Source organism: Desmodus rotundus, chromosome 4 (genome assembly GCF_022682495.2).
Source record: "Desmodus rotundus isolate HL8 chromosome 4, HLdesRot8A.1, whole genome shotgun sequence".
Taxonomy (NCBI): domain Eukaryota; kingdom Metazoa; phylum Chordata; class Mammalia; order Chiroptera; family Phyllostomidae; genus Desmodus; species Desmodus rotundus.
In genome coordinates this window covers 106,670,181-106,685,493 of record NC_071390.1, presented here as the reverse complement: position 1 = coordinate 106,685,493, position 15,313 = coordinate 106,670,181, and the positions used below count along the sequence as shown (strand labels likewise).

Sequence of the window (15,313 nt, the reverse complement as noted above, 5' to 3'; positions counted from 1 at the left end):
AATACAGAGATTACATGGGGGTGGTAAAATGCTGGGTTTACCTCAAAATTATTATTTATAAATTTTTATTTAGTAGGTGTGAGTGTGTGTGTGCATGAGTGTGTGTTGCTGTGTAGGTCAGCCAACCATCAGAGAGGTTGTATCCTGTGGGAACATCCTGGTAAGTGGCAATTACTGGGTTTACCAGCATCTATTCTTCAGAGAGATCAAAACAGTCTAACCTCCCACCTAGCACCTCAGTTTCCTGCACAATCGCGGTAGGGTTAATAACACCCAGCTGTCTCCCCCAAGATCACAGAGCTGCTGTGATGAATCAGAAAAAATTATCACCCAAATTCTCACTAAAATGAAGGTTTATGCAAGGAGTGTGTTTGTACCAGTAGCTTCTCATCATCACTGTTGTTTGTTCTGGTTCAGTTGGGTTGTCCTCTCACTACAGAGGCACTTGGTTAACTGCAGAATCTGATGAACTGTGGACAGGTTCTGGAAGACTTGCTGTGGCTTTCTCTCGGGGGATGGCCCTCTGCATTGCTGCCAGTGTTTATATGTTCAGACTGATCGCACCTGGCTGCTTAGCCTTCTTTCTTTTTTAAAACAATAGTTTATTTTTATTGTATTTTTTTTCCATCATCACTCATCCTTCTTATACCCTCTTCCACCTCCACTCATCCCCTCTCCCCGGGCAATCCCCACACTGTTGTCCTTGAGTCCTTTTGCCTTTTGGCTCAATCCCAGAGCAATGCAGATGGAGAGAGTAGTGGGTTAACACCCCTCACCCGAGCAAACTCAGTTCCTTATCTACACAACCCCTGCCCCTCATCCGCACAGGCCCGCCCCTCTCCTGCACAGGCCCGCCCCTCTCCTGCACAGGCCCGCCCCTCTCCCGCACAGGCCCGCCCCTCTCCTGCACAGGCCCGCCCCTCCACCGCCATTTCCTCGCCAGCCTGTCAGAGAGGGCGCAGAGGGCGTCGCTCCCAGGCGCCAACCAATGGGATCGCGGCGGGCTCAGTGCGTCGGGATAAGAAGGCCGTAGCGCTGGCCCTAGCTGATCACACGCCATGTGGCGGTGCAGCGGGCGGGTACCGGTCGCTTTGCGGCGGCTGAACGACGGGTGAGATGCGGGCGGAAGGAAGGAAGGGGACGAGGTGGAGAAGAGGGGCGGCGAGGGCGCAGGGGAGCCGGCCGGTGGCGGAAGCGAGCCTGGCGGCGGGAAAGGGCGGGAGGCTTCAGGGTCTAGTCCGGGCTGGAGGTGTTGCACCACCGCTTTCTATTCTGGGGACTCGCTCACCCTTATACCCTCGCCTGGGACGTCTGTACCCCGACACCCCTCTTCTGAGGCTGCTGTATGCTAAGATCCCTTGCTTGGGGCTCAAGGACTCCTAGATCCCGTCTCTCGGGGCTTCCGTACCCCGAGACCTTGCGCCCGGGGCTTCCGTACCCCGGGACCCTTCGCGTGGGGCTCTCGTACCCTGAAGCCCCTTTTCTGGGGCTCCCGCATCTCGAGACGACTTTTCTGTGGCTCTCACATCCCACGACCCCTCTTTTGGGGTCCCTAATCCCGAGACCACTTTCCCGGGGCTCTAGTGTCCTGAGACCCCTCACCGGGGGCTCCTGCACTTTTAGACCTCTCTTTTGGGGCTCCTGGACTGGCTGGGGCTCTTGTACCCCGAGGCTTCTTGCTGTGGGGGCTATTAACCCTAGACCTCTCATCTGGGGATCCTGGACTCTAGGAGCCTGAAAACCGATTCAGGGCCTGGGTGGCAGATCCTCTTGGCCCCTCCTGATGGGAATGCAGCCCCCTCCAATGGCCTCCCTTGCCCAGTGCCTCCCACCCCCACCCCCAAACAAAGGGAGTTCTTGTCCAGGAACTAGGGTTAGGGTCATGCAGCGAGATAAGTCGTGGAGTAAAGCAAGGCCAGGCCCATGGAGCTGTCCTGTGACCTCCTTTCTCTCTGGGACCTCAGAGTCAGATTGTCATTGATGTGGATTTTAATACATGTGATAAAAGTAACTGGCAGTTTATGGGTCTCTTTAATATGTTTGCCTTCCTTTTTTGTGGGTGGAAAGTCCTTAAGAGACCTGAGGCTTCCACAGGAAGTACTTGAATTTAAGTTGCTATGTGTTAATAAAATTGTAGCCTCCAGGATTGGAACTTCCTAAAATGACCATATTTATGGGAAAAGGTTACATTTAGTTTTCAACTGTGAATGAGTGTTAATTTATGGGAAAAGGTTACATTTAGTTTTCAACTGTGAATGAGTGTTATATCCTATGAGTTTGTAAAGTGCAACAATTTACCTATTTAATCTAAGTTTAGTTGCATGCTAATTCACAAAACCTTGTTTAATTTATGGTGCTGTTAGCCTAAGAAGGGAGTGTGTGTTGGGGTGCCCTCATGGTGTCGGGGCGTTGTTCATCTGTGTAGCCAGTTACCAGAAAGTGTTATGGGCAGAGAGCCCATGTTGCCCCTGACTGTTCATACACATGGCTGTTCATACATGTGGCTGTTTTGCTTTTCATGGTTGGGTTCTTTTGTTTTTTTTTTAAATATGTTATATTGATTATGCTCTTACAGTTGTCCCATTTCCCCCCCTTTATTTCCCTCTGCCCCGCACCCCCACCAGTAATCCCCCCCACAGTTTGGTTCATATTCATGTCCATGGGTCATACATATACGTTCTTTGGCTTCTCCATTTCCTATACTATTCTTAACCTCCCCCTGTCTGTTTTCTACCTACCATTTATGCTTCTTATTCCCTATACCTTTTCCCATTCTCCCCCCTCCACCTCCCAACCATGAGAGGGTTCTTGATGATAAGTAACTTCTTAAAATATTCCACAGCTCTAGAATTTGCTTAATCAGTAAGGAAAACGTTGGTTGATTATAGCAATCTCCATAATACTGCTGCCTCAATGGTTCTTTTCTGTACATATCTTTAAAAGAAATATATTTGTGAGGCATGTTAATGTAGAAAATCCTATAAAACATGTAATACAGCTGAGGGAAATTTTATTTAAAAATAAGTTGAATCACCATTACCCAATTTAAGATTACCCCTAATTGGTCATAATATTCCTTACCTCTCAGATGTAATCCCTCTCCTGGTTTACAGAACTTACCTCCTTGCTTTCCTTTATAGTTTTACCATCTTATACATGCCTACAATACAGTGTTACCTGTTTGGAATAACACTATGTATCATTTGTATTCTTTATTTATTTATTTTTTTTTTTTGGTTCAGCATTACCTTACCCACATCTTTGTCACACGTGGTTGTAGTTCCTCTGTTCTTGTGGCTGAGTTCAGTGATTGAATAGTATCTACTGGTGGACTCAGGAGTGGTCCCGGCCTTGTTGTGTATGTGTGCTGGTGCTCCGGTACTGGCTTCCAGGACGTCTACAGGCTTCCCCTGTGGTCCTAGATTAGAACGTGCCCGTGAAACCTTTCCTAAGCCAAAATGGCATAAAGCAAAAAGCAATTTTTTAGCAGTCCCCAGCCCCCTAAATAACCTAATCAAATCATACCAATGAACGCATAAAGCCCAAAATAGCACTAACATATAGTAAAAGCCAGAACGCACAGAATAAATTGAGGTACAGTATAGATGCTCACAGACCCAGCGCAGAGCTCGGGTGGCTTGATGCTGAGATGCCGAGTGTGGTTCCCTGGGAAGGGGCTTGGTGGAGCCGCTCTTCCTGCTCCCTGGGTGCACGCTGCCTCTGTAATGGCTCCTGAGAAACAAATGCAGGATGCTGTTACTGATTTTAGCCTTTTTTTAAAAAAAATGTAAAAATCCCTTTGAGATTTCTGTTGGTTAGTGAAACAGATCCTAACGTAGGTCTCTCCTAAAGTGAAGTGGCAGAAGGAGGATTTTGAAAAGCATGGGACCACCTGTGTGCAGGGTGAGGGAACTGCCGTCTAAGTAACGCCAAACGCTGTTCCACAGTCGCTGTTCCAGTTTTCACCCCGGTAGCACTGTGAGAGTTTCCGGTAATCCTCGACGGCTTAATTTTCACCACTTACTAGGCGTGTAATAGGACTTCACTGTAGTGTGAGTTTATTGAGATATTGCGATGGAAAAAACCATTTTGACATGAGTTTTTAAAATACAACTAAGGGAAATTGGTATCATAATTGTATTATAGTTATTTATGAACCTGTACAAATAACGGTTTTCAGTGTTTAATTATTAGTTGATGCTATGAAGCTTAAGCTGAGTTGAGATGAAAGGTCACTCAAATTGAAAACACTTGGCTAGAAGTCAGTTTTCTGGAATGTCGTTGGAAGATGCAGGGTTTAATTGGAACTACTGCTGTTACGTGACACTGTTGTTATTACGTTGCTGAACTACGTGAGCCGAAGGTCCTGCAGATCCTCTAACTCGGACGACTTTCTGTAACCGCAGCAGTGCCAGCGTCAGAGCGTGGAGGTGGGGAAGCTCCAAAGCCTGTGAGAGGGCGCTGCAGCACAGAGTCGGGGAGAAGATCCACGGATTCACTGTGAGCCAGGTAGGGGCTGTCCTGACTTCTTCAGTGAGAGACTTTGAGGACCTTCGGAGTGGATCCCTACTCTGTTTTGATCTTTGTGCCCTGGGCCCTGGCTTCCTTCTGCTTCACGGTAGCTGCTCAAGTGCATGGAGTTGGCAAATGAAAGGACTTTCTAAGTATAGCTTCCCAATCCTTCCTCTGAACTCCTTCGGATCTTCGAAAGTGAATCAAACTCGTTAGTGTTTCTGCACCCTGACACCTGACAGTTCACGATGAGTGTGACACATAAAGACTCTGGATGCCTCACACCCATCCAGGTCGGGTTTTACCATCAAATGAGTTTGCTGCACACTTAGCAAAAACTTTCTGGTTTTGAGCCATTTGGGCTTCTGAATTACGGAAAAGAGAGTATGGTCCAATATTTACTTAAGTTTTTGTTAAAATGGATTTTAGTTTTGTTCTTGTCTTGCTTAAACTTTCACATTGTTTTTTCTTTAATGCAATAATTGAGAAATCTGTGCTTCCCATAATTGCCTGGGTGAGGGCTTCCTGCTGTGCTTGATGTGCCGACACATACAGAGGCAAGCAGCTCACACTCCAGAGGACTCCTGCTGTCGGAATACAGGAACAGTGTGAGGAGCTTCTCAATGGAAGAGCAGGGGGAGCAAAAGGAAGATGGGAGGAGAGAGTAGCTGCTCTGTGGTGGGATCGGGAAGGTTCCTGGAGAAGGAGGTGTTTATAGAGAAGGCGGCAGTTCAGTTCAGAAGGATAGTCACCATCTCTCTCCAGGGCAGTGCAGGCAGGGCTGGGGGCTGCTGCACGGCAGGGGCCTGGAACGGCGGGTCATGCAGGGGAGCCCCAAGGCCACGCAAAAGGATGAGGATCTCTAATACAGCATGGTAATGAGCGCCTTGTTCAGAGGAGGGGATTCTTTTATTTTTCAAGGGTTCTCTCCCCAGTTTCGTTGAGAAATGACATCTATGACTGTGTCAGTTTAAGGCATACAGCACGATGGTTTGATTTACATGTACTGTGAAATGATTGTAGCAATAGGTTCAGCTCATGCCTATCTTCCATTATTCAAGTTTTATGGAAACTATGATAAACCATGATCATCTTTGTTTGAGAAGTAGTTACCCTGGAAGTTGTGACAAGGCAGACATCTTGCCGTAGTACTGATTTTAACACACTGATCATCTCTTATGAAGTGTAGTAAGTTCGGGGATGTAAGTAATCTAATGGCTATAAACTACAGCTCAGCACCCCCTCCCCGCAGTTCTGAGCTCTGCCCTCCCAGTAACTTGCTGTAGTCAGTGTGGACAAGCTGCTTCCATGGCCTCTGAAAAGCAGGGGTGATAGTGGTGTGGTGGTCGCAGTGACACGGTGGGTGTTGTGATTGATGGGGAGAGGCCCTGGCGCAATTGGGCAAGAGCGCAGCTCCTTCAGTACTGAGCCCGTGGAGGTTTCCTGAAGGCTGATGCAGAAAGAGATGGCCGCCTTCAGGGAGGGTGTGTTCCTTTTTATTGTGCCATCCTGGGTCCCCTCCCTCCCCCTGCCCCCACTAGGAACAAGTAACTGGTGAGGTTCCCAGCTCAGTGCTGGAAACTTCTCATGAACTAGATGAGCCCAAGCATAGTCCCCAGGCATCCTAGCTGCCCCAGGCTAAGGCCCATTTCAACATTTACCTCTTGGCAGTGTTCTTGTGATCATGCTGGGGTCTGTGGCTTCCCCAAGATAGAAATTGAGAAGAAACGCCAGAGAAATTTCCAGACAGATTTTATTAAGCTTATGCTCGAGCACAAGGGAGGCAGCACAGAAGAAGGGAAGGTCCTCTGAATTGGCTCTGGGTCTGGCTCTGCTTGGCTGCTCTTGTAAACTGGGGACGAAGTGGGCTTGCGTGAAAAGTCTGGCTTTTTGGAAAAAAGGCTGACTTGTAGAATTTTCCAATCAAGACTTCCTGCTTTTATCAGGTCACGTGGCAGCTGTCTCCACGCCTGCACTGTAGGGGCGAACTGCGCATTAAGGCCACCCCAGGAAGGTTGTGCACAGGGCAAGCCTAGGTCAACTGCGCGTGTGCCTCAGTAGTTAGGCAGTTAGAAGGGAGATAAACCCGGCTACCTCTGAGATCTGCGTAGGAAGTGGAGGGATGGTGACATGATGTGGTCAGCTTACCCCAAATTACTTCTGATCACCTGATTTTAACTCAGCTTTCTGGCCACCCGGTATATTCTCCTCTCGGACCCAGCCCCTGTGCCATCTCATTCTGACGTCCCGAGGGACAGCCCTCATTCCTCAGGGTTCTGGTGTGACAGAAGGGGTCTGAAGGAGCTACAGAAGAGCAGCTCTTGCTCTGAGCCTCGGTGTTCTCACCTGAGACAGGGGCGGGAGCACTGCCCTCACCGGATGACCTGTTTAGAAAACATCTGGCAAATACTAATCTTCTGAAAAGGGAAGGTGTGTGTTATTGTCGGCCCAGCACTCACTTTCCTCGTTTGTAAGATTCAGGGTTGGACAAGGTGGTTCCTGATGTGCCTTCAGTGCCCACGGGCCAGTGTTCCAAAATCGTCCTGCTTCAAGGCAGCCCAGCCAGGGCCCTCAGTGGATTTAATGTAACCATTCTCAGTGCCTTTCCAGTTGGGTTTAGCCTCACGTTCCTGTTGTTGATTCAGGTAACATCTGTCCCTGAACTGTTCCTGACCGCCGTGAAGCTCAGCCATGACAGCACAGGAGCAAAATATTTGCACCTGGCCCGAGAAGACACGAATAACCTGTTCAGGTGAGCAGGCACCGTGCAAGCACATCCTTGCATGTTTCTCCTTAGAGAAGAGGTGACAAATTCATTTTCACCAGGGCCACATCAGCCTCACGGTTGCCTTCAGAGGGCCAAATGTAATTTCAACTCCTTAACAGTTAAGGAGTAGTTACATTTAGACAGTCCTACAATTATTTTGGCCCTTTGAAGGCAACCGCCAGGCTGATGTGGCCCCAAGTGAAAATGAGTTTGACACCCCTGCCTCAGAGCGTCGCCGTAGTTTAAAGTAATGGTACTGACACTGCCCTGCAAAGACAAGGAAAAGGTTAGGTGAGTTTACATTCTCAGATACGCAAAGTCCACAGTTGCAATCAGTGATTCTGTGCACTGCAGCTGACAGACATCTCCGTGAGAGATTCCCGTGTTAAAGCGATGAGTTCCAGTACCCGAGGTGGTGGCACCTCCGCAGGCTGTTGAACGGTGTGAGCTCACACACCCTGTCGTGGCTCTTCTCTGCCCGCAGCGTGCAGTTTCGCACCACCCCCATGGACAGCACTGGCGTCCCGCACGTTCTTGAGCACACGGTCCTGTGCGGCTCACGGAAATACCCATGCAGAGACCCTTTCTTCAAAATGTTGAACAGGTCGCTCTCCACTTTCATGAACGCCTTCACAGGTAAGACCAGCGTTCTGGCCCGAAACTGCGGTTGGGTCTGTTTCTAAGACGGGGGAAGTCAGGCCCCGGAGATGAGAATAAACATCATTCTCAGTTCTAGTCGAAGGATGTCAGAAATTTAATTCTTTGGGAAAGCTGCATTGTGATTGGATTATAAAAACCGGAGACTTAGGAAAAAGGCATCTGAGGTCTTTCTGGAAAAGGTCAGAACAGTTTTTTGTGGAGCATAGCTGTAAATTTCACCCTATGTGGCATCACGTTGTGTTGATGGCTGTGGTGCTGGAGTTTTAGTTTTGGGAAACAGAGTGAATCGGCTGATGGTGTGCGCAGAAGTGCTGTTACAGGTGCAGTTACAGAGCAAGCTGAATGGGTGTCCTTACAGACAAGAGGCCATTCTCTGCCTGTGAGGTAGTAATTGGTGCCGCACCATGGTTCCCATGAAAATCCGATGTTTTACAATCCTCCCTTTCGTTTGCTCTCAGCTAGCGACTATACTATGTACCCGTTTTCCACACAAAACCCCAAGGACTTCCAGAATCTCCTGTCTGTGTATTTGGATGCAGCCTTTTTCCCGTGCTTGCGAGAACTTGATTTCTGGTATGTAATGACTAGCTGGTCGTCGACTTCAGTATTAGAGGCACTACCATCATGTAATTAACCGTTCATCATTTTTAGGCAGGAGGGCTGGCGACTGGAACACGAGAATCCCCGTGACCCGCAGACAGCCTTGGTCTTCAAAGGGGTTGTCTTCAATGAGATGAAGGGAGCGTTTGTGAGTTTTTTCTTTTTGATGCTGTGTTAAAATTATCTTACCCTGTAAAATATTGAAATATAAGTAGGTCTGGAAGGAGTTGACATTCTATTATGTCATTTAATATTCTCTTTGTCTGGGATTTATTAAATGAGCTGGGAGCCAGGCTCCCGGTCATCCTGGAACCTGCTCTTGCAGAGCAGTTCTGTGTGCTGGGGACCCAGAGAATGATCTGCCAGGGGCCTGTAAGAGAACTTTTTTCGTGGCAGTACTGAGACATCTTTCCCACTTGCATTCCTGCTGAGCATGCGGTGGGCTTGCCCCAAGGCCATGTTACGTGGTGTATGATGTCAGCACAGAAGCAGACAAAGAAGCCGGCTGTCTCCTATGAAGCCAGACGTTAAGAGATTCGTAAAATATGTAAAACTGTCAATTTTCTCAATAATTTTTTTTGTTATGAAAAGTATTTTTAAAAACATAGTGGTTAACGTGTAATGATGGCTTAAGTTAGTGAATAAGTAGTTTTACAAGTTTTCAGTTCTAATTTCTAATGCAGAGAAGTTATACACACACTCCCCTACGTGATCAAGAAACACGTCACCAGAAGCTCTTTGGGGAGCTGGTTAATGTTTGGGAGCATGCAGGGCCGGAGACCAGACAGTTTGAGCCCCCTGACTTTGGAGCCCTGCCCTGATGTGTGTGCTGTGCTATTCCCTCCCCCTTGCCGGCCGCTCCCGAAGCTGGCAGCTATTTCTCATCTTCCGTCCTCAGTTGGGGCCTCATTTCTTCCAAGCACTTTAAAACTCAAGCTAGTGTGACCGCTTTCCCTCTGGACGCCCGTGGAACTGCACCTCCCACACAGCTCGTGGGCAGAGAGAGCTTAGGACATCTGTCTCCCGGCCCTCGCCTGTGCATTTGTTCGTCACCCTGTGCCCATGGCAATGTGGATGAGCCTCCTCTTCCGAGAGAGCCAGTCCCTGGGTCCCGCACACAGATCATGAGTAAACTGAGTGCTTTGTTAAACAGTACCAGTGTGGGTGCCCTTGTCTGCCATTGGGATAGTTTTACTTGCATGGTGTTACAGGTATATGCTCCCAGAGAGCGATTAACTTGCTGTGTTGTAATAATGTGTGTTATGTTACACACATACATATTTTTTAACTTGAAGACAGACAACGAGAGGATATTCGCACAGCACCTTCAAAACCGACTCCTTCCTGACCACACGTATGCAGTGGTCTCTGGTGGTGATCCGCTGTGCATCCCAGACCTCACGTGGGAGCAGCTGAAACAGTTCCACGCTACACATTATCACCCCAGTAATGCCAGGTGACGTTTTGTTTTTAAAGTTTGGTGGTGGGTTGGTTAGGAGTTGGCTTGTTTGTATATTCTTACACTAAATGATAAGCTTTTCTCACATTTAGCAAGGAGATGTTTGCTTAAGAACCATGTGAATTTAGATAGGCCCCTTCACGTCGTAGATTGCCTGTCTTTTACATGGACGCTCAGCCTGAATGTCAGTAGCAGTCACCCCTCCTCGCCAGCACGGTGGTGACAGCACCCCCTGGAGGAGGGCCTGTGCCCCACCCTCTCACCCTCTAACCGGGCAGAGTGACAGCTGCCCCGGAAGCTTTAAGCCCTCAGTCCCAGCAGTGCCCCGGGAATGGTGGCTGCAGGTGTATTAGACCTTGGGTACTCATTGGTTGATAAATTGCTTGTTTCAGAGAACACTACAAAGAAAACACTAATGTAAAGCCAGTTTGCAAGATTAAGTATAAAAACATTTAAATTTTAATTATGAAAATTTGTGTGCATACAAAGAAATAGAGACTGGAATAATGATTTTTCATACACATCACATGGATATCTCCTTTTCCAACTTAATTTTAAGGAAATTACAGACATGAGGGTTTACCCTCAATACATGGATATATGACTCTAAAATATAAGGATGTTTTCTTACATAAGATAATACCATTTTCATACTTAAGGAAGTAAAGAGACTTGCTTAAAGCCCCCTACCACTCACCCCAAATCAGACTTTCCAGTTGTCCCCGAAGTTTGTGGTCTGCGTGAGGCCCACACATTGCCTTTTGTCAGTATGGCTCTTAAGTGCCCTTTCGTGTAGGACAGTCTCCTGCCTTGTTTTCGCTGAAATTGAAGAGAGTAGGCAGCTCACCTCTGGATTTTGTCACCCTCTGGGGTGCATGATTGCCACCCTGAGGCATTGGTGGACATATTCCTGTGTTTCTTGAAAGCTGGACTTGGCTCTGAGGACGCAGCTCACCTTCACAGGTGATGCCTGCCTGCTGCGTCAGACATCTCGGGCCTGCTTACCCAGTGGGGAGGCTGCACCTGGTTTGCAGGTTCCCACGGTGACAGCAACCCCTCCACGGTAAAGGTGTTTACTAACAGACACGTTGCTGGGCGGTAATCTGGCACCTTGTGGACATTGAGTTCCTTTTCACCTGTTCATGGTTCTGATACGAGTGGATGATTGTTGCCTGGAGCACTTCCTTCAGTAGAGCTAGCAAAGTTTGCTAAAGAGCTCTTCTACGTGAACTAGCTGGGCTTCTGTGAAGAAGAGCTTTCCCCACCCGCAGGGCTGTGCGCTGCCCTGAGGACAGGATTCTGTGGGAAAGGCAGAGTACCTGCTTCCCTTGGCTGTCCACTTTTGGGGGAACACGATGGCACTTGCTCCTCCAATGAAAATATGCTTTTCTTTTTAGTTTTGTTTGATTTATTTTTTAATACCATTATAACCTCATACACATATTTTTAACTTGTACATATTGATGTATGTACCTGAGATGAGAGACCAAATGGATTTCTTTAATTTATTATTTTTTTAATGCTCATATTGTGCCAACTATGGCCCTAGGCTTATTCTGTCTTTTGGACAAATTTTAGTCTTCAGTAGTTTCTTCGTTTTCTGTCCCCCCACCCCAAACTCAGGCTCCTGCTGCTCCAGATGAGCAGGTAGTCATTTCCCGAGGTGCTCTGTGACAATGGGGACGTGTGGTGACAAGCCCATGTCTGCATGGCGCCAGGGCGCCCACCGCTCCTGGGCACCACTTCCTAAACCTCTGAGTGGACATTTTTCAAGGATGTTTAAGATACCCATTCTCAAACTTTTAGCCATAGCTCAGACAACATTATATTAGAGAAGAAGATCAACCTGTCATTGTCGCTTTTTTCCCCTGGCTGAAAAAATGTCGGTGTTAAAACATGTGTAACCTGAAATTTACAACCTAAAATAGAACTTCGTGAGATTCTTTGTCTTTCAGTCTTAGACGGAATATTGCGTCACTGTGGCCAAGGTCACAGAGCAGCTTGACATGTCATTTATTTGTGTCCCATAGCACCTTCATAATAGATTTAAGATAAAGAGAAACTATTGCCAAATTCACATTTAATTAATTCATTCTGTACAACTTGTGTTTGTCTGAACCACCTGCCTTATAAAAAGAGCAAAAGCTTCTGTTTGGTGTTTATAGTTAAACTAAGTGAAAAAAAAGTATTCCTTGAAGTTCATTTCCACTTGGAAGCTGGCTTGGTATCAGCTGCTATATATGCATACCCTCTGCTTATACAAAAAGCCATCTGTATTGATTTCTAATTTTTTAAACTAAAGTAGAATAATATATTTTGTCAAATTTTTAGGTTCTTCACTTACGGCAGTTTTCCACTAGAACAGCATCTGAAACAAATTCAAGAAGAAGCTCTGAGTAAATTTCAGAAAATCGAGCCAAGCACCGCAGTGCCGGCTCAGAAGCCTTGGGATAAGCCGGTGAGTGCCGTGCGGAGGATAATCAGTGTTTTACCAACTGGTTAATACACGGAGAGGAGGACTCCAACTGTGTGCTAATAAGAGGATTTTAAATGTGGTTGTGAGCGCTGCTGTGTATGTAAGATTTTTTCAAGCCTAAAGATGGTTATTTGTTGGAAAAGCTTTTTTGGACCATTTTATTCGTGTAGATAATCTGTACTGGTTTAAACCCATTCGTTCATACACTGTGCCTACTTCCCACATCGCGTGCTTTTACAGAGGGAGTTTCAGATCACCTGTGCCCCCGACACACTGGCCGCAAATTCCTCTAAACAAACGACTGTCAGCGTCAGCTTCCTCTTACCAGAGTAAGTATCTGTGTGAAGGTAGGAGAAATGCAGGCAAGCAGGGTGGGAGTGATTTCTCCAGTCAGGCATGAATGGGCAGGTGGTTAGGATTCAGGATTACAACAGGTGTTGGATGTCAGCAGAGTTTTTAACATCTGGGATAGTATGGGGGGAAATCACTTCGGGTAGCCATTGAGAAGAAAAGTAACTTACATCCTCACTGCATTTTGAAGCTCATTCCTAGAGGAAAAACTGGTTCAGAACAGCAGTTGTTACCATTAGGGTCACGGGTGCCTCTGAGTATGAGCACAACACTGTGAGCGCTGCCTCAGAAAAGTATGTGGTCCACACAGCTCCGTGTAATTGTCGGGAGCTGGACACTGGAGGGCGAGTGGGCAGGAAGGGACTCTGCTAGGCTGCATCCCTGAGGGCTGTCTGCCCTGAGAAGCTGCATGGCTGACTACGGTGCCCCATCTCCGCACTGTGTCTTGTCTGCTGCGTTGTGTGACAGTGTGGTTAGAACCAAAGTCGTATGCTGGAGTGCTTGGCACTCTCTCCTGCAACAGCATTTGATGTGTAGCTAAACTGACTCTATGGTCTGGCACTCCCAAAAAAGCCCCAGTGTAGAAGAGCTTTCTAAATTAAAAAAAAAAATAAAACTCTCTTTTGTTGATATAACTGTTATTAAAATAGAGGTTGAAATGCAAGAATTTCTAGTAGAACTTCAGCCTCTTTGGAAATAAGTGTCAATGGATTAGTGATTTTAATGATTTTGAGAACATTTATAAGGGACATTGGTTTTCTCTTTTTCTTGCACCCCTCAACTGACCCCCTTAAAATGAAGCATCACTGACACATTTGAAGCCTTCACATTAAACCTTCTGTCTTCACTCTTGATTGGTGGACCCAACTCCCCCTTCTACAAAGCCCTAATTGAATCTGGACTGGGCACAGACTTTTCTCCTGACGTTGGGTAAGTTTTATTGTCGGATCAGATCGGCTGGGGGCAGTTCTGACATTTGACAGTGTCTGGACACATTTTTCTTTGTCACAACCAAGGAGGGAGGGTTATTGCCATCAGGTGGGTGGGGCCAGGGAAGTGGATACGTCACATCACACAGTAACAGGGTGGCCCCTTCCTGCCCTGGCAGAGAACTGTGCGTTACAGTTTGGTTTCAGGACAAGTTCCTTATGTCCCCTGCGGGGGCGGGGGGGGGGGGGGCGGGATTCAGAGAAAGAGTTCTCTAAAGATCTCAGAATGGCATACTGCTATCTGTGTTAAAAGTCAGGTTGTTAAATAGGCTTCGAAATCTTAAGGTTTTGTAAAACTGAGCAGTTCTCTAGTTTTTAGATTTAATTTGCTATAACTCTAAAGTTTAAGTTGTAGTGATATTGAGAAATGTTAAAAAGATGTGATGTCAGTGTGATCAAGCACGTCTGAGAAGCAGGTATGCGAGAACACTGCTTGCACTGGCTTTGCCTTGGAGGACTTGGGACTTCAGTGTTCTTAACTCTGGTCTGCAGCGTATTTGATCTTTAAATAAAGCAGATGGTAAGGGAGTGATGGAAGCCACACGGACTCATGCATGATCAACTTTCCTGTTCTAGATACAGTGGCTACACGAGGGAGGCCTACTTCAGTGTGGGCCTGCAGGGGATTGCAGAGAAGGACATTCAGACAGTCCGAGACATAATCGATAGGACGATTGATGACGTCATCACGTACGTATGGCCCTTTGCACCAATTCGCTTGCCTTCTCAGTTCCTGAATACTTTATAGCAAGGGGCCAGGCCGCCTCCATTGTTTGGCCTTCTCTACATAATAAAACATGTATTTCTTCACATTTAGTTGCTTGAATATTGTCTCTGCTTCCTTGCTACAAAAACACTTTACTGTAGGACTTAAGTCTTTTTTATTACTAAATAATATTGCATGTATGAATGTACCACATTATCTGCCCACTCATCACTTGGTGCATATTTGCATTGTTTTCACTATTTTTGGAGGCGAGGATGAATAGTGCTGCTATAAACATTTATGTACAAGTGTGGAGATGTGTTTTCTTTTCTCTTGGGTAGATAACCCAGAGTAGAATTTCTGGGTCCTATGGTAGTGCTCTGTGAGAAGGGACCCAAAAGAACCACCCCAGAATTTATTCTTACATGTTTAAACTTCAGCCACCTTCAAAGTACTCTCCATTTGGTGCAGTACACCTATCAAGACATTTTTTCCACTGCTCAAAGCACTTTTTGAATGCATCAATTTTGATGCCTTTTTGGGCTCCTGCCATTTTTTGTTTCACCTCTTCCACTTCCACAACAGCAAAACGTTTCCCTTTGAGGACTTTTTTCATCTGGGGAAACAAAAAACATTTCTCAGGGTGAGATCAGGTGAATAGGGAGGGTGGGGCATGGAGGCATGCCATTTTGGGTTAAAAACTGCTGAACACTCGATGGGCAAATGCATTGAAAGAGTCTTCCAAAAAAATTCTCTGAAGCTGAATGCAGCCTCTCACAACAACACCAGTTGG

At 46.8% G+C, this 15,313-nt stretch overlaps 1 protein-coding gene and 1 long non-coding RNA gene across 3 annotated transcripts in view; one reads left to right on the top strand and one right to left on the bottom strand.

Annotated features, from left to right (window-relative positions):
* The first annotated feature begins 963 nt into the window (after positions 1–963).
* PITRM1 (pitrilysin metallopeptidase 1) overlaps positions 964–15,313 on the top strand; it is a 32,636-nt gene continuing 18,286 nt past the window's right edge. Inside the window, exons 1-11 of one of the 2 annotated variants that reach the window (XM_024580729.3) lie at positions 964–1,111; positions 4,407–4,509; positions 7,158–7,264; positions 7,764–7,915; positions 8,398–8,512; positions 8,591–8,687; positions 9,835–9,995; positions 12,330–12,456; positions 12,715–12,803; positions 13,627–13,755; positions 14,391–14,504. In XM_024580729.3, coding sequence (XP_024436497.2) covers positions 1,059–1,111; positions 4,407–4,509; positions 7,158–7,264; positions 7,764–7,915; positions 8,398–8,512; positions 8,591–8,687; positions 9,835–9,995; positions 12,330–12,456; positions 12,715–12,803; positions 13,627–13,755; positions 14,391–14,504 — 1,247 coding nt within the window. In that variant the 5' untranslated portion in view covers positions 964–1,058. The remainder of the gene's footprint in view (positions 1,112–4,406; positions 4,510–7,157; positions 7,265–7,763; positions 7,916–8,397; positions 8,513–8,590; positions 8,688–9,834; positions 9,996–12,329; positions 12,457–12,714; positions 12,804–13,626; positions 13,756–14,390; positions 14,505–15,313) is intronic. The other variant, XM_045186785.3, reaches the window with a different exon arrangement.
* On the bottom strand, positions 3,254–10,984 carry LOC123478567 (uncharacterized). The gene is made up of 3 exons (XR_006653802.2): positions 10,696–10,984; positions 3,582–3,732; positions 3,254–3,418 (listed from the first exon to the last, which is right to left on the bottom strand). It is a non-coding gene; the product is annotated as an uncharacterized lncRNA (long non-coding RNA).